Raw genomic sequence first — 26,993 nt, forward strand, 5'->3', positions numbered from 1 at the left:
CTGTGTGAATACTTTACAAAGCATACAATACGTTATAGCTTTATATCTCTGTAGATCAGTAAATGTTACCTTGTAGCTCTGACCAATAGACCACAACCAACAACTTAACCCTTGTAGCATTGACCTTGTAGCTCTGACCATTATACCACAACCAACAACTTAACCCTTGTAGCACTGACCTTGTAGCTCTGACCAATAGACCACAACCAACAACTTAGCCCCTTGTAGCACTGACCTTGTAGCTCTGACCATTAGACCACAACCAACAACTTAGCCCCTTGTAGCACTGACCTTGTAGCTCTGACCATTAGACCACAACCAACAACTTAGCCCCTTGTAGCACTGACCTTGTAGCTCTGACCAATAGACCACAACCAACAACTTAGCCCCTTGTAGTACTGACCTTGTAGCTCTGACCATTAGACCACAACCAACAACTTAGCCCCTTGTAGCACTGACCTTGTAGCTCTGACCATTAGACCACAACCAACAACTTAACCCTTGTAGCACTGACCTTGTAGCTCTGACCATTAGACCACAACCAACAACTTAGCCCCTTGTAGTACTGACCTTGTAGCTCTGACCATTAGACCACAACCAACAACTTAGCCCCTTGTAGCACTGACCTTGTAGCTCTGACCATTAGACCACAACCAACAACTTAACCCTTGTAGCACTGACCTTGTAGCTCTGACCATTAGACCACAACCAACAACTTAGCCCCTTGTAGTACTGACCTTGTAGCTCTGACCATTAGACCACAACCAACAACTTAACCCCTTGTAGCCATTTTAATAAAGACAAGCAGTCAAATTAAAAGGGAGCAAACCAATTTTAATAAAGGGTAGACACTTGAAGGCGATGTAATCTTGAGGCTGTGAAGATTTACTGGAGCTATCAAACCCACTTATTACCCACTTATTACCAGCTTATTACCAGCTTATTAATATTACCCGGTCTGAAGACGACTCTCTTAAAGAGATCTACACAGATGGTCAGATTAGCATGTATTTGAATGTACGTGTGAGAGGCGGGGCTATCCTACTAAACCCACTGTTTCAGCGCACAATATTATTCCCAAGAAACCACTCCTGACGCTCTTGTGTGGTTTTGATTTCAAAATTGCTGGTATCAGGATGATATTATTTGGTGAGAGAATATTATTTGGGAGAGTCACACATTGGTATGTAACTTCATTACCGCAATCGCTATTGATGAGAGATAAATAATGACGATCACTACAATTACTGTTGCTATTACCTCACCGACTCTCGGAGAAAATTATGCACATATGCTCGGTGGTGGAGGAGACAAGGTCAATGTAGATGAAAATCAAAAACTGCACCGGAGGAGTATTTGATTAATTGGATTTTCAAATACAAGAAAATTTGTACAGTTCAATGTGCATAGTGCAATCAAATTTGCGGAGAGCGGTGAAATTAAAAGTCGACAATACGAGAACTGTATTGTCAAGGCATCATCAACAGCTATTTAGCTGAATTTACAGTATCAAACTATCTGTCAAGAAATTCAATCAATTCTTAATTAACTAAGGTTCGATTGACGGAACAATGAATTTTGGCGTTGATATCTATCAAAGCGACTGTGCAGTGTGCACAACGCACTCCAAAATAACTGCCAAGGAATCCGATCAATCCTTGATTAAAATTGGTTCGATATCAAATTAGAACATTCTAACAATAACATACGCTGCTGAACTGTGCAAGACATTTAGGGGCGACATATATTTACAAGATGACCATTTATTCTTCGAAAATTCCGAGGTATCATCTATTTGTTTCGTATGACATTTTCTTCAGTTTTATAAATTATATGATAACTTTGTGCAGTCCAGTTACATGCAAGCTCGATAGACACCACAGCTCCAAATCAACCCATTTCAACCTCAACTTGAGTGACAACAACACGTGACATAACAAAACCACGTGACTAAAAAAGCAATTTGTACCTGCTGGTGTGCCTGCGGATAGAAGATCGAGCAAGAGCGGACAGGGACCTCCGAGAGTCAAAAAACGCGGAGAGCGACGCAGTGGTCGAACTCCGCCGCAACGTACTCATCCTAATTCAAAACAGAAACAAAAACAAAAACAAAGTTAGACGGGGGCAGGTAGAAGTTGTTCGCAAAGGAAAGGCAACTATTGCGGAGTGGAGGGGAGTGAGGCGAGGGAGGTGTAAACTGTAATGCTATCCCCGTCAAGTCAGGTGACCTCGAGTGTTGAGACCTGTCAGCACCTCCCAACAGATAAATAACGCGCGTCTCTCTCGCTCTCTCTCTCTCTCTCGCTCTCTCTCGCTCTCTCCAGCTGCGCTATAAACTCGGGTGTCCGCGCCGTCTCTAACCTTCGCTCCTTACTTGCTATCTTGCTATACCTGCCTTGTCATCAACTGTAGCGCAGGAGTGCCTTTTTTGCTTGTAACTGTACGGTTACTTTTAGACGAAGTGTTGATAATGGACTCGGTTAAAGTTGTTATTTTGCTGCTGTAGTTGTTGAAGATGGACGTTATTTATTGTATGATTGTATTGGATTTAGTCGCTAAGACAACGCGTCAAAGTTTCTGAGAACTGAAGGGACATTATAATGTCGTTAACTTGGATTCAGCCGTACAAAACAACTGTCACCCATGGCTCGCATAAACAAAGCACCTGTCACCTAGCCCACATATACAATAGTAATTGTTATCCAGCTCACTTATACAATACTAACTATCACCCAGCTCACTTATACAATACTAACTATCACCCAGCTCACTTATACAATACTAACTATCACCCAGCTCACTTATACAATACTAACTATCACCCAAGTCACTTACACACTGCTGCGTAAATGTATCGCTCTGCAAGCATACCTAACTGAAATTACCCGCACAAATTTATCACTCAGTTTTTAACTTTTCAACTCTTAGTACCATTTAAGTTATAATGTTGATAGTTTTAATGTGCACGTGTAGAGATACCGTGTGTTAATATCGTTGTAGTGATAAATCCCACGCAAGTTCCCTGAGTGGGGACCAAGCTCTCTGTAAATTATACCGAAAGGAGATGCAGCTCCCACAATCGTTTAAAGGTTTGTGATCTGAGTTTCTGAGTTGGCTAGAATGAAGATGCTTACTCCTGCACAACATTTCCCAACAGTTTGCTGGAGCGGGCTCGCTTCACTCGCAATGTCGGCTTGCCAGGGATGGTCTGGCGAGTAAAAGCTTGGCCACATTGATTCATTGAAATCTACGGCAGTATCGAGATAGCCCGACCACTGGTCCGCGGACCACTGTCTGCGGACCACTGTCTGCGGACCACTGTCTACCAGATCATATTACTGTATAATAACAGTATCCCCTGAATCAAGCAGGGTTCACATCATCCCCTGAATCAAGCAGGGTTCACATCATCGCACGCAAATTCCAATCAGCGGTGGTGTCAAGGCTTATTAAACGATTAAGCAACCTTACGAGATCAGTTCACATCATGCAATATATAAAGAATAACTATTATCAGACTGCATCAATCATTTCTATCATCAACTCCTTCTTGAACAACTACAACTATGGTCTCAGAGAAAACGAAACGGATGAACTCAGCCCTACCCTGCGACCCTATCTGCAAACCTATCTCACCTCTCGACAAGTGGACTTAAGCTGGTAAAACCCTCATCGTCTCCAGAGCCAACCCAAGCTTCTGCGTTTTCTGCAACAAGAGGCATGCTGGTATATCATGCGCTGCTCATGACCCTGTAGCATCTTCTGATGCCGGAGGTCTTGCTAACTCCTCTGCTCATGCAGTCCGCAGACAGTGGTCCGCAGACAGTGGTCCGCAGACAGTGGTCCGCGGACCAGTGGTCGGGCTATCTCGATACTGCCAAATCTACAATAACAAAACGTCCAAAATCGTGTGTTGAAAAATTAAATACTTTAACATGGCTTTCTCCGACATTCCGACATTCTGACAAGTAAAACACAAGTAAGACACGAGTAAAACACAAGTAAAACACAAGTAAAACACAAGTAAAACACAAGTAAAACACAAGTAAAACACAAGTAAAACACAAGTAAAACACAAGTAAAACACAAGTAAAACACAGGTAAAACACAGGTAAAACACAGGTAAACACAGGTAAAACACAGGTAAAACACAAGTAAAACACAAGTAAAACACAAGTAAAACACAAGTAAAACACAGGTAAAACACAAGTAAAACACAGCCAGCTGGCAGCATTTTATTTGCAGTCGTTCATAAACTGATGTTGGCAATGGAGATCAGGAACTCTTTGGCGGCTTGAGATTGCCTTGTAGGTAAAGAGTCGCTCTTATAAACCACAACGCGACGGCTACTCGGACTCTAATAGATACGGATAACCAAATACCAGAAGTTAAGTATGTTTTACGCTAAAATCAAATGTAGAATATTTTAGAAATCCAATATCAACCAACTTGATCAACCAACTTGCTGACATAGCACATTGTTTAAATACTGCACCTAACACCATTATTGATTATACATTATAAGATCAAAGAATATTGAAAGTAACATTTTTGTTAGCTACGATCCCGGTCCAAATTCTGGCTTAATCCCGGTCCCGGTCTTATTCCCGGTCCCGGCACTTTTTTCCAGTCCCGGGCCCGGCCAAAAAAGCGGTCCCGGTCGATCCTTGGTTGGCATATGAATTATGAATGTTTGGAATGAGAAGAAGCATTACGAGAATCTGAATAACGTGCATTTCTATACGTTGAGGCACTTTGTTCTTGATGTAAAATTGTGGACAATCAGATTTCGTCAGAAAATTAAGTGTTTACAGTTAATATTGTAAACCTTAGCCAGATACCCACTAAATCTCAGTGGTAATCTCACTAAATCTCACGAGGCAGGAGACACATCCTTAGCCAGATAGTAATCTCACTAAATCTCACGAGGCAGGAGACACACCCTTAGCCAGATAGTAATCTCACTAAATCTCACGAGGCAGGAGACACACCCTTAGCCAGATAGTAATCTCACTAAATCTCACGAGGCAGGAGACACATCCTTAGCCAGATAGTAATCTCACTAAATCTCACGAGGTAGGAGACACACCCTTAGCCAGATAGTAATCTCACTAAATCTCACGAGGCAGGAGACACACCCTTAGCCAGATAGTAATCTCACTAAATCTCACGAGGCAGGAGACACACCCTTAGCCAGATAGTAATCTCACGAGGTAGGAGACACACCCTTAGCCAGATACTCACTAAATCTCAGGAGGCAGGAGACACATCCTTAGCCAGATAGTAATCTCACTAAATCTCACGAGGTAGGAGACACACCCTTAGCCAGATAGTAATCTCACTAAATCTCACGAGGCAGGAGACACATCCTTCGCCAGATAGTAATCTCGCTAAATCTCAGGAGGCAGGAGACACACCCTTAGCCAGATAGTAATCTCACTAAATCTCACGAGGCAGGAGACACATCCTTAGCCAGATAGTAATCTCACTAAATCTCACGAGGCAGGAGACACATCCTTAGCCAGATAGTAATCTCACTAAATCTCAGGAGGCAGGAGACACACCCTTAGCCAGATAGTAATCTCACTAAATCTCACGAGGCAGGAGACACATCCTTAGCCAGATAGTAATCTCACTAAATCTCACGAGGCAGGAGACACACCCATGGAAAACACCCTGCCGTTCTGTAGTAACCGAATCAAAAGCCATTTAAATTAGATGACGAATTTAGTTATACCCTTATTCTTCACAGTTAGCCAATCAAAAATGATTTAAATTCAGTGACGCATTATGGTACTTAGTACAGTTAACTCATTCAACTCTTAATAAGGTGTCAACAGATTCATTTATATACGATTACGTGGGAGACACTGAGTGTTCCGCTTGGATAAGAATGAAACCACACACAAACAGATTGGATCTCAACAGAGAAACGTATATATTTGATTAACACAGTGTTCCACATCACAGAGCTCTAATATTCTTCACTGAGCGGTATATTCCAGTTCATTTGTAGGATAATAGAATATTGTTAAATGAATATGTCACACAACACGGTGCAGTTTGAAAGTTCCAAGTGGATGTTGAATATTTTCCTGAAGATATAAAACACTGAAGCCTTGATACTGAGCAGGTATTTAGAATACTTAGTATTGTATATTCGGTAAAACCTAACGCCAAACAATTTATATTAGTTCGTACCGAATATTGGGTGGCGGATATATTCGATATTGAACCAGGTAATCACAGCATACTTAAAAAGATCCAAAGGATCGAGGGTACTACAATACCTTTATAAACCCCTCCGGGATAGAATAAGATTCTGATAATCCCGGCTCCCGCTAAATACATTCTGATAATCCCGGCTCCCGCTGTTAGTTTTTTCCCGCTGAATAAATAACCCCGGCACAGCTTTTATAATCCCGCCCCGCTAATTTGGCTCAACAAGATTTGTTTTGTTTTGATATTCCATGAGAATTTCAACCGCGTACTGTCACGTGTTTTGATGACGTGTATCACGTGACTAACTACTACGACGCGCATTGGTAAAAAATGTCACGTGACCTATGGCTTAACGTAAGAACTATAAATACACTCGATCTACGTATCGGTCTAATTGCAGGCGCTGGCAAAACTCCAGCACACTACATTACTTAAACTCTTACATTAATTGGACCAGTTCCAAAACTTGTCTCGACGGTTACATTTGATTTTGTCCGGTTCGGTTAATTTTGTCGAGTTTGATATAAGCCATGTATTATAGTCGTCTACTTTGATGAACTTCATGACACGATATCATTATTAGCTTTTATCGCTTGCCAGGCTTAAGTTTAACTCGACGCCCCTTATCGATATTCATATTCATTCAACGTTCTGACTGAGGAATAGTGTTTAGATATAACGCCAATTCCAAAAGTCATAGTACCTTAGTTGTATTTATTTGGAAGTCCCCAATTCCATTTCATATTTTCCATAATGATCTCATATAGCTAGAATTAAGAGTAAAATGTCAAATTTGTTGGTCCTAGCACTAACCCGGAGGGGTTTATAACACATAACACCGGCACGCTTAAGTTATATTAAAATAACCCCTCGTGCTAAAGCACGTCGGGGTTATTTTCATAATAATCCCTCGTGCTTCGCACTCGAAATTATTATAAATTTTTCCCGCGCGTCGCGGGAAAAATTGAAATATAATCCCTGCGCATGCCGGGGTTATGTGTGTTATAAACCCCTCCGGGTTAGAATAAGATTCTGATAATCCCGGCTCCCGTTAGATACATTCTGATAATCCCGGCTCCCGCTGTTAGTTTTTTCCCGCTGAATAAATAACCCCGGCACAGCTTCTATAATCCCGCCCCGCTAATTTGGCTCAGCAAGATTTGTTTTGTTTTGATATTCCATGAGAATTTCAACCGCGCACTGTCACGTGTTTTGATGACGTGTATCACGTGACTAACTACTACGACGCGCATTGGTAAAAAATGTCACGTGACCTATGGCTTAACGTAAGAACTATAAATACACTTGATCTACGTATCGGTCTAACTGCAGGCGCTGGCAAAACTCCAGCACACTGCGTACATTACTTAAACTCTTACACTACTTGGACCAGTTCCAGAACTTGTCTCGACGGTTACATTTGTCCGGTTAATTTTGTCGTAGCAATTGCCCTGTTTGATATAAGCCATGTATTATAGTCGTCTACTTTGATGAACTTCATGACACGATATCATTATTAGCTCCACCTTTTATCGCTTGCCAGGCTTAACTCGACGCCCCTGATTGATATTCATTCAACGTTCTGACTGAGGAATAATGTTTAGATATAACGCCAATTTCAAATGTCATAGTACCTTAGTTGTATTAATTTGGTAGTATAATATACTCCCCAATTCCATTTCATATTTTCCATACTGATCTCATATAGCTAGAATTATGAAATTTGTTGGTCCTAGCACTAACCCGGAGGGGTTTATAACACATAACACCGGCACGCTTAAGTTATATTAAAATAACCCCTCGTGCTAAAGCACGTCGGGGTTATTTTCATAATAATCCCTCGTGCTTCGCACTCGAAATTATTATAAATTTTTCCCGCGCGTCGCGGGAAAAATTGAAATATAATCCCTGCGCATGCCGGGGTTATGTGTGTTATACATGCTATCAATAGTGAATAGTCAACTATGTAATATAGTATAGTGACTTGACTGGCTGAATAAGTGTGCTTAATATTCAATGTTGGCACTCAGTGTTTACTAGAACCTGCAACGAGTGTTGTTTAAGAGATGAGCTGTACATGATATTAACCATGAAATTAACTGAAACCAGCATGCTGGGCCGTATCAAACGTTACAATTTACAAACCACACAATGGCTTGTGCAATATAAGGAGCTGCGGGTGGATATTGCAGGATACACATTGTTACTGACTACTGAGTACTGTGATTAATGACTAGATTAATAACCGCCCTTGTAGTCGGTGTGTTTCATAACAACGTTATGACTCTTAAACTTCTGCCATTAAACTTAACTTTTAAGAAATAACAAATTGACCAGTGATAATTTGTGAATAGAAAAATGTGAGAAACAGAAACTAATAAAAAACGCCAGGATTACAGGACTTAAAATGGGCGTTTGCGTTGGTGACATAACATTAATTAGCTTAAAATACTACTTGTGAAATCGCTTGAGACTATTTTGTGCTTAAATTACCACATCCTTTAATATGCCAATACTATTCCTATAAGGTGATCTTGCAACAGTTTGTATAAAACGTCAATGGTTGATGTCGTTAAAACAATACGTTTAAATTTTAAAACTCACGTGGCACTATTTTGTTCTTGACTAGGTACATCATAGTCTCCCGATGTCTGGTTTCCCTGACAACCACTTGAGTCTGAAAATGAAAGATTTTCTGCAGAGAGCTCATCACTTGCTGCTGATTGGTCACTAATAAGTGAAGTTCCATCGCCGACATCTCCCTGCAATGAAAAAGTAAATAGTATTCCAAAGATAGGGTTTGACAAGATATTTGTTTCTAAAAAACCTCATGTCAAAAAAATACCACCAATTAATCAAAACAAAATATTACACATCTGCATGAGCTTACCTGAGTTTTATTTGACTTTTTGGAGAAAAATCCCTTGTTCTGTTGTAGGTGCAACATCTGAGACTCAATGTTTTCTGTCACGTCGTCTGTCTTTCTACCCTGAGCAATTTTGGGGATTACATGAACTGCTTTGTCAGTATGAACTGAGGGGGTCATCTGATGATCACCCCACAGTAAAAGAATCGAATCATAGAATTTAGAATGTCAACAAGTGGACAAAATAACAATCAATCGAGATGAGCTGATGAGATAAACTGCTCTCGAAAATTCAGGCTTCGAAAATACACTGTTAAAAATCACTTACTTCCTCAGATCTAGAAGAATTCAGAGCATCCAAATCGTCTGTAGAAGTGTTAACACTAAAAGACTCTGATAATACTTCATCCATCGAGGAAATTGATAGTTTAGGGTTTGAGCCATCCCATCGAGTTGGGCTCCTCGCATAACTACTGAGCCTTTTGAAAAACCGTAGATCAATGGTAGAGAACTTTTTGCCTTTCATATTGGATAACAAAGATGTAGAGCTATTCCCAATGCGAGATATGTCTTCCAATGAGCAGGAAACTGGTCTCTTACTTAGTTTTGGAGAAGTTCCGGCCAGCTTGCTGACAAAAGAACTTGTTGATGAGCGGATTATCTGCTTATCAGTACTAGAATCACTCTGTGAAAGTTGTCTCACTGGTGCAACAGGTAGATTACGCTTAGGTGAATTTTGCTTCATTGAATGAAATGAGCGGTGTTTCCGATCCTCATCTTCTTTCTGGATTTCCTGTTCATTTTTCTTCTGATTTTCTCTTTCTTTAAAAAGCCAACTGAGTTGAACCTCTAGTTTTGCAAGCTCTTGCTTATGATCATCGATTTGGTCTTTAGTTTCTTTGATAAGTTTTTCCAATTCTTCAGTTCCTTTCCATGATTTATTCATTGCACTATATAGTATCAGTAATTTATCAATCATAAATATCATAATGGTGGAATGGTGTCTATGGCGAAATCCAGGGATCAATTTCCAGTTGGGGTCGATTTATTTGGATAAAAGTATGCTACTAAGCCCTGAGTCCTGTACTGTACAATTGATAGCTACATTAAAGCTATATTAAATTACTTCAAATCGTTCACAAAGCAAGCCTTGATCAACTGCAACTTTCAACTTTCAGATACAAGTCTTCTAAGGCTTATGCTGCCAAATGGCCTGGCGATCATTACTTCGTAGTGCTGCAACAAAATTTCACACTCTGATTACAGGGTACAATTTTGAAGCAATGTAAAAATATAAGAATGCTAATCCAATGCCCTACTCTTTTGCCACTGTACCATTCATACTACAGTAATATTACCCGGATTTATCGCGTAGTAAATCAGGCTTTGTGGTAAATTGGGCCCGGTAAATGGTAGGATTACTATACTAAGCATAATAAAAAGATAGTATAGAATAGTACACTGATTAGTGTTTACAGTACACTACAGCATAGATGTTATGAATTGGTACCCTAAGTAAATAATTGATCTTTTGGCGGTGACTCTCCTCATTTAACACTCGATCAAGCTGAGTCAACAGAGGAGTTATTTTACACAGATGTGTAATTTCGCATAGATCCAATGGAACCCTTAGCTAACTCCCTAGACTAGTAGGTGACTATAAGTGACACAGGGATTCGAACCCAGATTCTCTGCTCGAAAGGCAGACACTCTCAGCCACCTTACTAACTCGGCCTGCAGTAGCTTAACTTATCAGATCAAACTAGATCGAGTATATAATATAATAATATACAATATTCAGCTGAGTATAAATGCAAGTGTTAACACATTTTAGGTGTCCAAAAGAATCGTACTTATATTCAAAATCAGCATAGTGCTTTATATTTAGAGCCTAGTGCCTTAGTATGTAGTGGGGTTAGGGATATGATTGTTGTAGGAAATAAAAAGTGTTCATGAAATTAACATTACATAATATGCAGTGGTTCGGAATGAAAAACAAGTAAAACTTTAATTACTGGGCCGCGCTCAGCCTGTCATTCCGCCTAATCTCTATTCGGTTGTTTATGAACATAATAGCCTAGCCTGAGGTCCCCAGGTAAAACTTTAAGTGACCAAATTATAGAACAACATTATTATTTTATTATTGCTTATAAGCACTGCCATGTTCTGATCTATGTTGACACACGCTGTAACCCCTTTTGAGCGCGCGCGAAGCGCGCGCGGCCGGCCGGCGTGCACGCTTCGCGTGCACGAGAGGTATACAACGTGTAGCAATATCTATGCTTAGTGCTATCATGTCATTAACATTGTTAAAATGATGAGTATAAATGATAAAAGATTAAAATTCAATACATTTGATTGGAGGACGTCGTCACTTCGTCCACCGCGCATATTACAATTATCATGCTTGCTCCGCTTCGAGAGCGTTGCTAGCTATGCTATGCATAGCTATGATTGGCTAAAAATTGTATAATATACGAAGACGCGCGCCGAGTTGGACTGATCGTCTACAGTCTTGGTCTAATTTAATTGAAGATGTCAATTCATCTCAGCTCGGCGCGGCACAGTAGTTGCTCTATCCAGAGCCCTTGCGCTTGCAGTAGCGCGCGCAGTGGCGCGAAAGCACATGGTTAGGTGAAGCACAGTAGCGCATCTCGCCGATCTTGAGAAGCCTCATTGAGTGCGCGGCGCGGCACAGTAACGCATCGCGCTACAAGGTCTATAATATTTGGAACAAATATTTTACTTAATTGACGATGTCAATTCATGGCAGCTCGGCGCGGCACAGTAGCGCATCTCGCCGATCTAGCCAGAGAAGCCTTATTAAGTGCGCGGCGCGGCACAGTAACGCATCGCGCTACAAATATTTTACAAGTATCCCCGTGGCCGTTAACACTTAAAAGTTTGCAAAATTCATGCTATTTAATAAATTGTGTTCACCTAACCATGTGCTTTCGCGCCACTGCGGGCGCGCTTGTTTCGCAACGGGCGCGCGCCACTGCAAGCGCAAGGGCTCTGGATAGAACAATAAATTGTGTATTGGTTATTTGGCACGCCAATCCCAATGCAAATGCCCGGCGCTCTTTTCGTGAGTGGTGAGAGGAGCGAGCGCAGCAATGTCACATTACCATGAGTCTTTGCGTACGCGTACTACGTGACAGTACGCGCTACTGCAAGCTCGCGAGGGCTCTGGTTGGAGCAATTAACAAGCAATATACTAGCAAAATAGCTTTTGTATTACTTAAATTTATCGATTTTATATTTGATTCACGATGTCAATCCTTCGCATCTCGCCGATCTGTGGTTGCGAGAAGCATTATTTGATGCGCGCGCGACCCAGTAGTGCATCGCGCTACAAATTTTATATGTATTTAATTTTTGTAAGTTTCGTTTATGACGTATAGGTCTATAATTTATAAAGTGCAATCGGCACAACCGATTACAAACTATAATTTACTGAACTGGGCCGTGCCGCGTATTAAATAATGCGCCTCATATTTTGGGACTAGCATTGTAGACCCTATTATATATTATATTAAACCTTATTATATTATTAGCTTGACCATTGTTAATGATTTGGCCCGGCGCGCGCTACTTCGTAGCACTTGCCATCGGGCAGAAAGCGGCGCGCGCTACTTCGAAGAAATTTAGACGAGTAACATCCGTCAAATTATTAGCACCATGCCTACAAAATTGCTTGCATGATTCAAGGTCAATTTGTCATTTTATATGGGACATGAATAAAAGTAAAAGTTACTGGGCGGCGCTCAACCTGTCTGCTGTCATTCCGCCAAATCTTGAATCTCTATTCGGATTATATGACCCGGATTATATGATTATGATGTATGAACATAAATATAATAGCCTTGGGCCCCCATGTAAAAGTCAAAGTTAAAGTACAAGTATATTGGCCTTTCATATAATTTCGGTAGCAATGAGCTATTTCCATTATTTGTCTGCTGTGGCCTGCCGATCGACTAATTGAATGTACTGTTTTCTATTTCATATTGTGCTAAAAGTATGACCGCACGCTCGACACTGACGTCTCAAAAACACAATTTGTATATTAACAAAATTGTTTGTGTCATCCACATAATTAACTAAAAGCATAGTATACCTTTGTATATATATTGTCTATCTATGTATTTCTGAATTCACCACTTTTACATCTTTTGCATCGAGAATATAATACACTTATACTTGTGACAGTCAATTTTTAATTGTTATATGACACACACACATTACAAAATTATCATGGGATAAGGTCCTTACTCCTAATCTTCTGTTGTCACTTTGCTGTTTGTTATAACGCAGTGTTTGCTTGAGTCAGACCGTATGAACCCTTCCATTTCTGTAACCAATTTGCTGTGTATCAATTGTACTTATCTAGTCCTGTAAGGAGCAACTTTTTCAGTACATTCTGAACCTCATTCAAGTTTGTCATCACCACCTTGATTGACCATATTTTGTTAGTCTCTTTAACCAGTTCTCGAGTTCCTTTGGGGCATTGCACAGTTATCCAAGTTTGTAGTAAAGTTCAAAACATATGCTGAGCAAGTCTGTCATGATCTGCACTCTCATTAGCTTCATGCACACTGTAAAGTGTAAATTATGAAGTTTTTGGATTGTTCATCCTCTGCATTAGCTGCTTTCACTGCTTCTTCCACAACATTTAAAATAGTTTTTTACCCTGATCATTGTTCTTATTAATCACTTCTGCCCAGCTTTTTATTTCTGACTTGTTAGTATTTTCTACTAAGTCCAATCCGTCTTGTTTCATCTTTATGATTTTTTGTTGACTGTCGAGTTGCTCCATTTTCAGCTGATCAACTTTGTTTGTTTGTTTGTTTGTTTATAGAACCCGTCCCCAATCTCGTATCGGAAATTGACTAAACTCAGGTCTGAGTGTGAATACGGGTGGTACCTGCAAGAGTGTTCATTAAGCATTTAGAGTTCTGTAAAACTGCAGTTACAATTGTGCTAGAGTATTTTTAGTATATACGATTGGTATCGTATATATATCAGATATATATCCCTACATGCTTCCAAAATTTGTAAAGCCGTAGTACATACATATCACACTACACCGGAGCCTACACAGTGCAATCTCCTCCAGTCGATCTGCGCCGCGTATGTTTATATAAGCGCGCGGCGTAGACTGGAGGAAACCACACTCTGCAAGTTCGATCCAGTGCAATGTTACATGTACGTACTACGGCTTCATCTCCAACTTTCTGCACAATGTACTGGAATGTTTTGAAGGAAAAGAAAGAACAAAAAAAAGTGATATATATATAAATAAAATCAGCGATTTAATGTTAGCCTTAGGAGGGTAACTTTAATTCCCTGGTTTCTAAAATCAGCTTTAAAAAAAAAATAATAAAGTATGTAACGTCGATACCAAACCGATTATTGAGCGATAATAACTGAGTAGTTGATTCCTGGGGTGCGGAGTCATTCAGATGTTCCAGTTTTCGAATGTGGTTCTTGTTCAGTTCTTGACCAAAAGTGTCTAATGAAGTAAGTCAGACAAGCAAACTCTTCCTTAAATGCTGATATAAGTCGTCTCAATCCCAGAAATTATGAATGATGACCCAGTGTAAAAGTGCAGAAATCGGCCGAAAATAACAAATACTAAAAACAGTTAAAAAGTGACAGGATTCAAACACAAGGAAAATTAAAAACTTAGAGCGTAATAAGGAATATCTCCAAACGGAGTTTTCTGAGAGGGTGAGAGGTTCTTTAATTAGAGCTAATGATTAAATGAGACACACTAAAGGTACTAAATTAACCGGACTGCTAGCAAGGAATCGAGAATAACTGTAGATTGGAATAAAAATAAAAGCGGAATAAATTTTAAGATAATGAAACAGAAACTGAAAGCTAAAATATATACCGTTCTAGAATGCCTCCGCAAACTATTGCTCCTTTGTAATGCACGTGTTAGTAAGTGTAGTAAAAAGATAAAAATAATAAAGCTATAAAAATGAACGGAGCGGTGAAAATCTGAGAGGGTGAGAGGTTCTTTAATTAGAGCTAATGATTAAATGAGACACACTAAAGGTACTAAATTAACCGGACTGCTAGCAAGGAATCGAGAATAACTGTAGATTGGAATAAAAATAAAAGCGGAATAAATTTTAAGATAATGAAACAGAAACTGAAAGCTAAAATATATACCGTTCTAGAATGCCTCCGCAAACTATTGCTCCTTTGTAATGCACGTGTTAGTAAGTGTAGTAAAAAGATAAAAATAATAAAGCTATAAAAATGAACGGAGCGGTGAAAATCTGAGAGGGTGAGAGGTTCTTTAATTAGAGCTAATGATTAAATGAGACACACTAAAGGTACTAAATTAACCGGACTGCTAGCAAGGAATCGAGAATAACTGTAGATTGGAATAAAAATAAAAGCGGAATAAATCTTAAGATAATGAAACAGAAACTGAAAGCTAAAATATATACCGTTCTAGAATGCCTCCGCAAACTATTGCTCCTTTGTAATGCACGTGTTAGTAAGTGTAGTAAAAAGATAAAAATAATAAAGCTATAAAAATGAACGGAGCGGTGAAAATCTGAGAGGGTGAGAGGTTCTTTAATTAGAGCTAATGATTAAATGAGACACACTAAAGGTACTAAATTAACCGGACTGCTAGCAAGGAATCGAGAATAACTGTAGATTGGAATAAAAATAAAAGCGGAATAAATTTTAAGATAATGAAACAGAAACTGAAAGCTAAAATATATACCGTTCTAGAATGCCTCCGCAAACTATTGCTCCTTTGTAATGCACGTGTTAGTAAGTGTAGTAAAAAGATAAAAATAATAAAGCTATAAAAATGAACGGAGCGGTGAAAATCTGAGAGGGTGAGAGGTTCTTTAATTAGAGCTAATGATTAAATGAGACACACTAAAGGTACTAAATTAACCGGACTGCTAGCAAGGAATCGAGAATAACTGTAGATTGGAATAAAAATAAAAGCGGAATAAATTTTAAGATAATGAAACAGAAACTGAAAGCTAAAATATATACCGTTCTAGAATGCCTCCGCAAACTATTGCTCCTTTGTAATGCACGTGTTAGTAAGTGTAGTAAAAAGATAAAAATAATAAAGCTATAAAAATGAACGGAGCGGTGAAAATCTGAGAGGGTGAGAGGTTCTTTAATTAGAGCTAATGATTAAATGAGACACACTAAAGGTACTAAATTAACCGGACTGCTAGCAAGGAATCGAGAATAACTGTAGATTGGAATAAAAATAAAAGCGGAATAAATTTTAAGATAATGAAACAGAAACTGAAAGCTAAAATATATACCGTTCTAGAATGCCTCCGCAAACTATTGCTCCTTTGTAATGCACGTGTTAGTAAGTGTAGTAAAAAGATAAAAATAATAAAGCTATAAAAATGAACGGAGCGGTGAAAATCTGAGAGGGTGAGAGGTTCTTTAATTAGAGCTAATGATTAAATGAGACACACTAAAGGTACTAAATTAACCGGACTGCTAGCAAGGAATCGAGAATAACTGTAGATTGGAATAAAAATAAAAGCGGAATAAATTTTAAGATAATGAAACAGAAACTGAAAGCTAAAATATATACCGTTCTAGAATGCCTCCGCAAACTATTGCTCCTTTGTAATGCACGTGTTAGTAAGTGTAGTAAAAAGATAAAAATAATAAAGCTATAAAAATGAACGGAGCGGTGAAAATCTGAGAGGGTGAGAGGTTCTTTAATTAGAGCTAATGATTAAATGAGACACACTAAAGGTACTAAATTAACCGGACTGCTAGCAAGGAATCGAGAATAACTGTAGATTGGAATAAAAATAAAAGCGGAATAAATTTTAAGATAATGAAACAGAAACTGAAAGCTAAAATATATACCGTTCTAGAATGCCTCCGCAAACTATTGCTCCTTTGTAATGCACGTGTTAGTAAGTGTAGTAAAAAGATAAAAATAATAAAGCTATAAAAATGAACGGAGCGGTGAAAATCTGAGAGGGTGAGAGGTTCTTTAATTAGAGCTAATGATTAAATGAGACACACTAAAGGTACTAAATTAACCGGACTGCTAGCAAGGAATCGAGAATAACTGTAGATTGGAATAAAAATAAAAGCGGAATAAATTTTAAGATCGCTGATCAACTTTAGGTATAGATTGTTCACAAAAAGTTAAAACAGAATCTCAACCAGAGTTGCCAGTCGATCTTCGTTCAACTCCATCAAAGCACTGTAGTTTAGTTCTGATGGGTCTGATATCTTGACCGACTGTACAGAATAATTCGTAACATGATATTTAAACATACACTCCAATTACTTTTTAAATAGTAGTGTTGAAAATATTACAACTGAATGATGATTAAAATGAATTTGCTATTAAGATATGCAATAGATTCTGTTTTTGATCTCCTAATTAAACAAGGTAGGAAGGAAGAATCAAGATGCCTGTTGTACAAGATCCAGTTCTTCGAGAAGCCGGAATAAAGGCTGGTATCATGATTTGGAGAGTAGAGGTTTGAATTTAATTTCATCAACTTTACATTTGATCATTAATTAATCTTATAATTCTTACTATTCATTAATCTATTATCTATTAATCTACTGATATAATTGATGATGCCCATGTCCTTGGTCATGAGCAAAATGTAAATGAAAACTCTTGTCCAGTGCTACGATTATGCATTTTATACACTTGCACAGAATATAATACATATATTCATCAGAACTTACAGCTAGCCCCAGCTCAGCAGGAAGCCTATGGTGGTGTATTTTACAAAGGGGATTCCTACCTCATTTTAAAGGTGAGCAATTTCTCATTAATATTCATAGACTTCAAGTTTATGCTTTCGTGTGAAGAAAAAGATAATTTATGCTCGCAAGTCACAGTTAAAGTTTTAAATTATCGAACATTCAAAGTTTTAAGCAAAAGAGAGACTTAAGAATAACATGTATAAATTGTATAATGATGTATATTTAACTATATTAATTCTGTATTCTAAGAGATTACCAGAATTTTGACGTTAATTAAACCGTTATTACCAGACTGTCAAGCAGCCTCGCACAAAGTACGACATACACTTCTGGCTTGGATCACAAACTTCTAATGTAAGTGAAAAAGCATAACTTCAACATATTTCTAATAAAATTTACCGAGTTAACGAACACCGATATTTGGTTTAAACTTTCACTACAGATTCTGATGATTACACGTCTTATCGGTCAGGTTCGCCTCAGAATATCTACAAAATCGTTGTTCTAACACCTTCTAAAATATCTGGGTAACATGTTTGCATGACAAATAAAATGTAAAACTTTCTCATAAATGTAAATTATGATGCTCCTCACTTTTGAGCCCCCTTCTCACTGTTCGTTGTGACGTATGTGAATTGTGACTGTACTACTCATCCAGATTTCACTGACTATTTGACTAGTTTACCTATCGAAAAATTATGTTTTTAAGTGTTTGATGCATCGGAACACAGAGCAGATCGAATTGATTATCTGAACGAATATTTGCTAACCACCGGCATCTTTATTTGTGGTGTAAAATGTTGGATGCTTTATCGATCATATTTAAACATTCCTCGCGTATTTGTGTTGGACTATCTTTCTCTGAAGGCCAGATGTAACCGTACCCGACCTACAGGATGAGGCAGGTATAGCAGCTATCAAAGCAGTAGAGTTGGACGACATGTTAGGAGGAGCTCCTGTTCAACATAGGGAGGTTCAGGGCAACGAGTCCGCTAACTTCCGCGCTTATTTCAAAACTCTCAGGTGTGGCTTTTGTTTAAATGGTGACCAGCCGATTTCATTAGTTAATTATTTAATAGTATAAGTACCATATTGTTTGTTATCAGATTCACGGTATTTATCAGAGATCCTCAATCCTCATACACCTCCTTACACCATCAGGTACAAAGACGGTGGAGTTGGGTCCGGCTTCAAGAAAGTGACGGACGTCTTCAAAAACAGACTTTACCAGGTACAGCTCACACTAGAATAATAGATTTTTGGGGGGCATCTCAAATTCCCAGCATGATAATACTCGTGAATTTGCCAGTGCCTCATTTTGACTTCTCGCTGTAAGTTGCCAATGTTTTAATAAAATGCCCAGGTAAAAGGAAGGCGCAGAGTCCGAGTTACGGAGGTGCCCTGTTTGATAGATAGTGTTAACAGTGGCGATGTCTTTATCCTGGACACTAAACAGATTGTATATCTCTTTTACGGAAGCGAGAGCAACAAGATTGAGAGACAGAAGGTGAGGATATTATCTTTTAGATTTTTAACTTGGCTACAAAACGAGCTCTATGAACTGATTTAATTTTGTGTGAGTAATATGAACATGTTTATCCAATATCCATGTATGAACTTACACTATAACATTTCGTGGCCGTGTGCTTATGCAGTGATATGTAAACTACATACAATTATTGATACGTAAAACAAACTACAGATATTATGTTTTCGAGCAGTTACTAGTAATATTTGTATCAGGGAATTGAAGTAGCTAACCAAATAAGGGACGTGGAACACCAGGGAACATCACAAGTCTTTGTTCTGGGTGAGTTTTGAAACTTCTTGAGACCTGAATATTTGATTGATATCATATCATTACCGTACTTAATATTCATACCGGCTGAGATGATTTCCCCCAGATCCTGGTAAATAACCTCACATGTATTGGGAGTAATGAATGTGAACTAAGTTAGGCCCAAAAGTTAAAACTGAGAAGTTAGGGTATTTTAGCTAGATGTATGATTGTGGAGAGGCTCGAAGTAATGTAAAAAAGCGACAAATCTGGAGCCATTCACTGCGCTTGCTGAAGCCCAGTGGATAAATGATAATATACATCACTCATGCGTCATTATTCAAAACTAGTTCTATATGCTTATATGTTATAATTATGTTTTTATGGATACATATGACCTTTGTTATTTTTTAGTGCTTGCTTTTTATAAGCGGATTTCATAAATTTTGAAAACCCCGTACGGCAAAAATCTATTTATTTGTGGATGTTATCTAAAAAGCTAAAAGCATTATATCCTTGTCAAATGTCCGATCAACTGATTACTGAACACGATAAGATCCTTACATCAAGTTAATCATGACCGTCTGAATACAGTTATTTAAATAACGTTATATTAATGCTTTTCATACAAAGTTATGTAACAAAGTCTTCATTTTATGTATAATATATAAGTATGTTAATTAAAAAAACATATCTCAACTTCAGATCAGAACGATAAGACGGTGCTTAGAGCAGAAGGCAGGAAGTTCTTCACAGTGCTGGGAGCGAACCCTGAGTACATAAACCACATAAAGTCAGCCACTGAGGGGGGACAAGACTCTCTGGTTGCTCAGAGCACCTTTATGAACCTCATCAGGTGAAGATATTTTGTAACTCGTCAGGTTTACATGCTTTTCGTGCGTTGTAACAGAGTAAGGTATGTGAAAATAACAAACGCTTATATTCACATACCTTACTTTGTAATAGATTATATTATATACAATGTATATGATTATATATTCGCATACCTTTTATTTTACCCGTCTCTTCAATATTAAATCTCTGATCCTTTCTAATGATGGGTTGGCGCAAACATGCGATCTCAACGTTTTAAGATACCCGGACAAAATATCTGTCGTTCGACTCCACTAAGATATCAGCGCAAGTTCGAATCCATTTCTCCATTCTGTGGTCGTTAGATAAATTTGATCACTGAAATAACTGCTATATTATCTCTCGCTTTAAAAGTTGTACTTATTTTGCGATCTCTGTAACAAAAAGCCGGCCCTGGATTTAGCTTTGTTCTGCCGCTGTTCCTCAACTACATTATACATTCTTTACATCTCCAGATAGTAGTCATTACCCCTCATGCAGGCCCTGACAGGGTTATTGTCTTGCTGCTAAAGACTAACTGTTAGAAGGGGCCCCCTTTAAAAATTCATATATAATTAACATTTCATCGGTGATTCACCGGTTGTAAACCGGCCCAACGTATCTTCACCTCTTAAGATGTGTCACGTGTCACGATTGCCATCTAGCTAGATATAAAGATGTAGGATATAATACAGATATAAAGATAAAGGTGCAGCTGAGATAAATGTTTTAGGCAGCTGCTTACCAAGTTACATCGAATCTCCACCAAAGCTATCTAGATTCTAGATGTTTCAACTTCAAGTGATCTAAGTGTCCATTAATTATGTAACGACTACCCACCCCAGACAGACAAATGACAACTCTACTACTCTACTTATAATACAACTACTATACCCCCATTTAATCACGTGTTTGATCACGTGAGTTTGATTTATTAACCACTCCTCCTCTCTCAGAGTATCCGACGCAAGTGGGAGGATGCTGATGGAGCTAGCTGGCAGAGCCCCCCTAAATCAGGACATGTTAGTGGATCAGGACAGCTATATCCTGGACCATGGTGGCAACAAGATCTTCGTGTGGCACGGCAAGGGCAGCACTCGGGAGGAGAGGAAATCTAGCATGATCTACGCCTCGGTTAGAACAGCTCTCAAGATTACATCAACGCTTATGAAATATTGTACTCGTGCCAGAACGTTTAGTCTCATGAATATTACATGGTCCCTGTTGGACAGCTTAGTTAGCACCAATGTTATAGTAGAGAGCCGGTTCCACACAGGACTATTATAATACCTGACCTCGTTATCACAGCACGTCCCTCCTTATCACATTAATATCCGGGACAGATAGTTCGTGAGCGTCGTGGCCAGTACAAGAGTCTTAGAGTCCACTATAAGAGATTCCAGATATATTCGGGTATATACTATATAGCTTTGTAACAGGGCTGCATGGTGCATTCAATGTGTGAGAGAGAGAGAGAGAGAGGGGGGATGCATGTAGAATTTGTAGATTGTTGAGTGGGCTGCAAGAAGAGAGCAGAGAGTGTACTGTGTAATGGCCGGTGAAATGTAGATTGGTCCCGGTGCAGGAATGTGGTCATTGTTCTTGGACCAGTGGATGGTGTTGGTATGTGGCCCTATTCTTGTAAAGGCCCCTCTGTGGTTCGTCTCCTGGTCTCCGGTAGCTGGAGTAGACGACGATCAGATGTAACGTTAACAATACAGTAAAAATCCATAATCAGCAGATCTGGAAACTGGAGAACCATTTTCCCTGACACATGACAAAGATTCCCAAGATTAGTCAATTAGCTTTAAAACTTGACCAATCAACACCCAGAGTTGCTGTTGTCACGTGTCACCCCCACTACTCAGCTTGGTATAGATCCATTATATAGCGCTTAGTATCAAAATGTGTGAGTTACAGGAAGTTTGCTAATAGCACTGTTAACTTCAGAAAACAGAAGTAGATGCGAAATAATGTGCAATAAATAGATATCTACATACGTTCGCAAAAGCAATAATAACTTCAATGCCTGATATATTTAGAAAAAACTCAACAAACTCGCTAAACAGTTGGATCAATATTTACCCCGGTTTAATCGTATCTTCTTACTCAGGAGTACATGATAGAGAAAGGTTACCCAGCAGACACCATGGTGACATCTTGTTACCAGTACGCTGAACCAGTCGAGTTTAGACAGTGTTTCCTAGGTATTTGGAAGGAGAGAGTATTTGCCAACCATGAGACTGGACCTGAAAAGAGGTTAGTTTTGTGTTAGAGAAGAAAAGTTATTTTCTTTGGGATATTTTAACATAGATTGTAAGCACCAGCTGACACAATATTCAGACAGTCGCTTAATCTTATGAATAAACATTAAACATTTAGAGCAATGATAAATCTTAGATTATATTTCTCAGTCTAGGCTTGACACTCGATTGTCGAAATAATATCACTAAGTACAGTTTTAAATTGCTTCTTTGTGGCCAGAGCCATAGTTCCAAAACAAATATCAACTGCTGCCTGGAATGTCTATATTCTTTGAAGGTGTAACACTAAGAATTATGTCTACAGTCATATTATTCGCATGATGGAATGATTAAATGGGCACTATCCGTCGCGGAGTCGAGTCCGCGGCGGAGCCGCCGGACTTCGAGCGGACTCCGAGCGGACTCCGGCGGAGCCGCCGGACTCCGAGCGGACTCCGGCGGTGCTCCGCCAAAATGTATTTACAGTGGACTCGAGTACATTTTGGCGGACTCCGAGCGGAGCCGAGCGGACTCCGAGCGGACTTTAAAGTCCGCCGCGGACTCCGAGCGGCTCCGCGGCGGCTCGGCGGAGTGTCTGCCGCGGACTAAGCCACTAGGCGGACTCCGGTCCGCCGCGGACTCCGGCGGAGTGCTTGGCGGACTCCGCCGGACCTCTCCGCCAGACTTGAATCCGGCGGAGTCCGGCGGAGCTTGGCGGAGTCCGCCAGCTCGGCGGACTCCGCTCGGAGTCCGCCGGACTCCAACAGAGTCCACTGACTTCCGACCTCCGTCTTCCGACCCTCGGCTAAATTTGTCACGTGACATACAACATAGCATTTTGCAATATTGTGGTCAGATGAAAAGGTCGCTAGTGATAAACCTTAACCATTACCCTCACAATGTCAATAGTGTACAACTTTGATTGACGATGTCAATCCGTCGAGATCGTTGCTCTGCGAAGCAGAGCAACGATCGTCGATGCAAGAATGCTAGTTCGCGCGGCGCGTCGAAGCGGCGAAGTCCTCCAATGTACAACTCTAGTCCTAACTTTGACCCTATAATGTATAAACGTTGACCCTAACCCTCCACCAAACCGTCCGCAGCGAAATATCAATGTCATTGACTGGTCACGTGACCAAAACAATTTTTGTCATATTATCTCATATGGGGAAGCGTTTTTAGCAAGCAAAAATACGTCGACCATCACAGGACGACGCCAGCCAACACTCTCTACGCTCTTCGAGCTCCGATCGTCCTGTGACGAAGTAAGGACGAAGCCTGAGGTCCTCAGGTAACATCGACCACCGATTGAAAATTCAAAGATTTTTTGACATAAAGGTCAAATGTAAAACTAAAATCTTGATGCTGATTGATTGACGACGTCAATTTTTGAGCACATTGCGAGCGCATGCGGAAAAGGACCGCGTAGCTAGTCAAGATGTTGATAAATATTTGGCCTGTGGCGCGATGTGTTGCTCTAACTATAGCCCTCTCGCTTGCAGTAGCGCGCGACCGCCGGAAATGACTTGTGGAACAAGCGCGCCCGCAGCAGCGCGAAAGCACCTGGTTAGCTAAATGAACGCGATGTGCCTTGCATTGTAGGATGAAATCCTACTAGCTGACGCCACTCGCAGCTGTGATGTTCGCTGTACGTCAGCGATCGAAATTTATACGCGTATCACCCGTTAAGATGTGCCACCCGACGCACCACGCAATTTTTCTCGTTGCTCGTCGCACGTCGACGCCCTCATTAAATTTTTGGAGAAAATCGCTCGCCAAAATTTGTTGGACCAGGACGATGTCCTAGCCTGGCAGCTCATTGCGCGGCGCGTCGCAACGAGCTTCGTTGTTCTAGGTAGTGCGCCATCGACAGTGAGCCGCGCGTGCCGACTGTAGGATGGTTTTTTAGCGCTAATTTCGGCCAGCACAATTTTCTTCAAACAAATAGATATTGAGTATCCTCCCGACCTTTGATTGCAACAAAAATTGGTAAGCTTACTCATAGACTTACAAAGAGTGTGTCCGAAAAATTTAAAGCATATCCAACCATCAGATATTATGTTACAGCTAAAAGCAGCGTATTTTGCCCCATTTTGATCACTATATCAACTCCGATATCCACCAAATTTTTCGGACAGTTGTGAAAGCCCTATTGGAAGGTCGTCGCCAATTTTCAGAATGATCTCATTCAAGGAACTGAAGATATATCCAAATAATACGACGAAAATCAACGAATTTGGTCAAATTACGCGACTTTTACAGTACTTTTACAGCTACTTTTGCTCCAAAAGCCGCGCACCATCAAATATGGCACCTAGGCGAAACTCACTGATCTTTCCAAAAAGGTATGACAAATTTGGTATTGTGAAAATTCTCACAGTCTTTAGAAAACAATGATACGACAATTTTTTAAATCCGAGCAAGTTTATTTTTATCGTGCACCCCCTAGTTGTTCGTCGACGTGCGACGAGCAACGAAAAAAATTGTGTGGCGCGTCGAGTGGCACATCTTAACGGGGGATACGCGTACAAATTTCGATCGCTGACGTACAGCGAGCAGCACAGCTGCGAATGGCGTCAGCTAGTAGGATTTCATCCTACAAGGCACATCGCGTTTACCTAGCTAACCAGGTCATTTCTGCCTCCGGCGGTCGCGCGCTACTGCAAGCGAGAGGGCTGCTATAGTTAGAGCAACACATCGCGCCACAAGCCAAATATTTATCAACATCTTGACTAGCTACGCGGTCCTTTTCCGCAATATGCGCTCGCGCTGTGCTCAAAAATTGACGTCGTCAATCAATCAACATCAAGATTTTAGTTTTACATTTGACCTTTATGTCAAGAAATCTTTGAATTTTCAATCGGTGGTCGATGTTACCTGAGGACCTCAGGCTTCGTCCTTACTTCGTCACAGGACGATCGGAGCTGGCGTCGTCCTGTGATGGTCGACGTATTTTTGCTTGCTAAAAACGCTTCCCCATATGAGATAATATGACAAAAATTGTTTTGGTCACGTGACCAGTCAATGACATTGATATTTCGCTGCGGACGGTTTGATGGAGGGTTAGGGTCAACGTTTATACATTATAGGGTCAAAGTTAGGACTAGAGTTGTACACTATTGACATTGTGAGGGTAATGGTTAAGGTTTATCACTAGCGACCTTTTCATCTGACCACAATATTGCAAAATGCTATGTTGTATGTCACGTGACAAATTTAGCCGAGGGTCGGAAGACGGAGGTCGGAAGTCAGTGGACTCTGTTGGAGTCCGGCGGACTCCGAGCGGAGTCCGCCGAGCTGGCGGACTCCGCCAAGCTCCGCCGGACTCCGCCGGATTCAAGTCTGGCGGAGAGGTCCGGCGGAGTCCGCCAAGCACTCCGCCGGAGTCCGCGGCGGACCGAAGTCCGCCTAGTGGCTTAGTCCGCGGCGGACACTCCGCCGAGCCGCCGCGGAGCCGCTCGGAGTCCGCGGCGGACTTTAAAGTCCGCTCGGAGTCCGCTCGGCTCCGCTCGGAGTCCGCCAAAATGTACTCGAGTCCACTGTAAATACATTTTGGCGGAGCACCGCCGGAGTCCGCTCGGAGTCCGGCGGCTCCGCCGGAGTCCGCTCGGAGTCCGCCCGGAGTCCGGCGGCTCCGCCGCGGACTCGACTCCGCGACGGATAGTGCCATTAAATGGGATGAATCCGCAGAATCCCACGACCCACAGAGCCATAGTTTGCATAGTTTCCTAATCATATTACCTCTTATTCTATAACCTCTCCCAACAGACGAGCAGCACCGACAGTCACAGTGAACAGCCTCCACAAGAGGAGAGAGAGAAGTGAGGCTAAACGCATGTTTGATGATGGTACTGGAGAGAAACAGGTTCACATTCTTGATTATCTTACACAATGTAGTGGCTCCCACTATTGTTAAATAAATTGGATTATAAACTGCACAGTCTATCTGAATCGTTGCACGTTCTTGCTTTTGACAAAGTTCATCGCATTTCGTCATCGGTGATCTGAACAACTCCGGATATTTTATCAGTTAAATTTTTGGATGTTTATGTATTCTTTCATTTTTACATGATACCTCTCGATCGCCAGCTGGCATGTATATTATGTACGGAGTGTGGCAACTGCCCGCAGCTCTGCTAGAAACATTGTTTTAAAAGCAGCCGCGAGAATACAATATGAATATAAAGCGTTAAAATGGTTGCTAGCACTCACCATAACATAATTACGCGCGCTGCGCATTCTGATCTTAGCTTGTCTAGCGCGCACAGCTTTATTGATACCT

The 26,993-nt window shown here is 40.4% G+C and overlaps 2 protein-coding genes across 6 annotated transcripts in view; one reads left to right on the forward strand and one right to left on the reverse strand.

Annotated features, from left to right (window-relative positions):
• Positions 1 to 10,433, reverse strand: part of LOC134826354 (breakpoint cluster region protein-like) — a 29,655-nt gene extending 19,222 nt beyond the window's left edge. For 2 of the 4 annotated variants that reach the window (XM_063838692.1, XM_063838693.1), the window contains exons 1-3: positions 9,417 to 10,433; positions 9,113 to 9,211; positions 8,827 to 8,984 (exon numbers count right to left, since the gene is read on the reverse strand). In XM_063838692.1, coding sequence (XP_063694762.1) covers positions 8,827 to 8,984; positions 9,113 to 9,211; positions 9,417 to 10,076 — 917 coding nt within the window. In that variant the 5' untranslated portion in view covers positions 10,077 to 10,433. Of the gene's footprint in view, positions 1 to 1,969; positions 2,171 to 8,826; positions 8,985 to 9,112; positions 9,212 to 9,416 lie in introns of those variants that run through there. The other 2 variants (XM_063838694.1, XM_063838695.1) reach the window with 2 other exon arrangements.
• Positions 10,434 to 17,472: 7,039 nt separating this feature from the next.
• The window catches only part of LOC134826610 (villin-1-like), a 40,309-nt gene continuing 30,788 nt past the window's right edge, over positions 17,473 to 26,993 (forward strand). The window contains exons 1-12 of one of the 2 annotated variants that reach the window (XM_063839061.1): positions 17,514 to 17,601; positions 17,812 to 17,889; positions 18,131 to 18,193; positions 18,312 to 18,366; positions 18,735 to 18,862; positions 19,001 to 19,070; positions 19,203 to 19,346; positions 19,583 to 19,649; positions 20,322 to 20,472; positions 21,425 to 21,602; positions 22,582 to 22,727; positions 26,480 to 26,576. In XM_063839061.1, the coding sequence (XP_063695131.1) occupies positions 18,780 to 18,862; positions 19,001 to 19,070; positions 19,203 to 19,346; positions 19,583 to 19,649; positions 20,322 to 20,472; positions 21,425 to 21,602; positions 22,582 to 22,727; positions 26,480 to 26,576 (936 nt within the window). In that variant the 5' untranslated portion in view covers positions 17,514 to 17,601; positions 17,812 to 17,889; positions 18,131 to 18,193; positions 18,312 to 18,366; positions 18,735 to 18,779. Of the gene's footprint in view, positions 17,602 to 17,811; positions 17,890 to 18,130; positions 18,194 to 18,311; positions 18,367 to 18,734; positions 18,863 to 19,000; positions 19,071 to 19,202; positions 19,347 to 19,582; positions 19,650 to 20,321; positions 20,473 to 21,424; positions 21,603 to 22,581; positions 22,728 to 26,479; positions 26,577 to 26,993 lie in introns of both variants that reach the window. The other variant, XM_063839060.1, reaches the window with a different exon arrangement.

This window comes from Bolinopsis microptera, chromosome 2, assembly GCF_026151205.1.
Source record: "Bolinopsis microptera isolate Bmic1 chromosome 2, MBARI_Bmic_1.0, whole genome shotgun sequence".
Taxonomy (NCBI): Eukaryota; Metazoa; Ctenophora; class Tentaculata; order Lobata; family Bolinopsidae; genus Bolinopsis; species Bolinopsis microptera.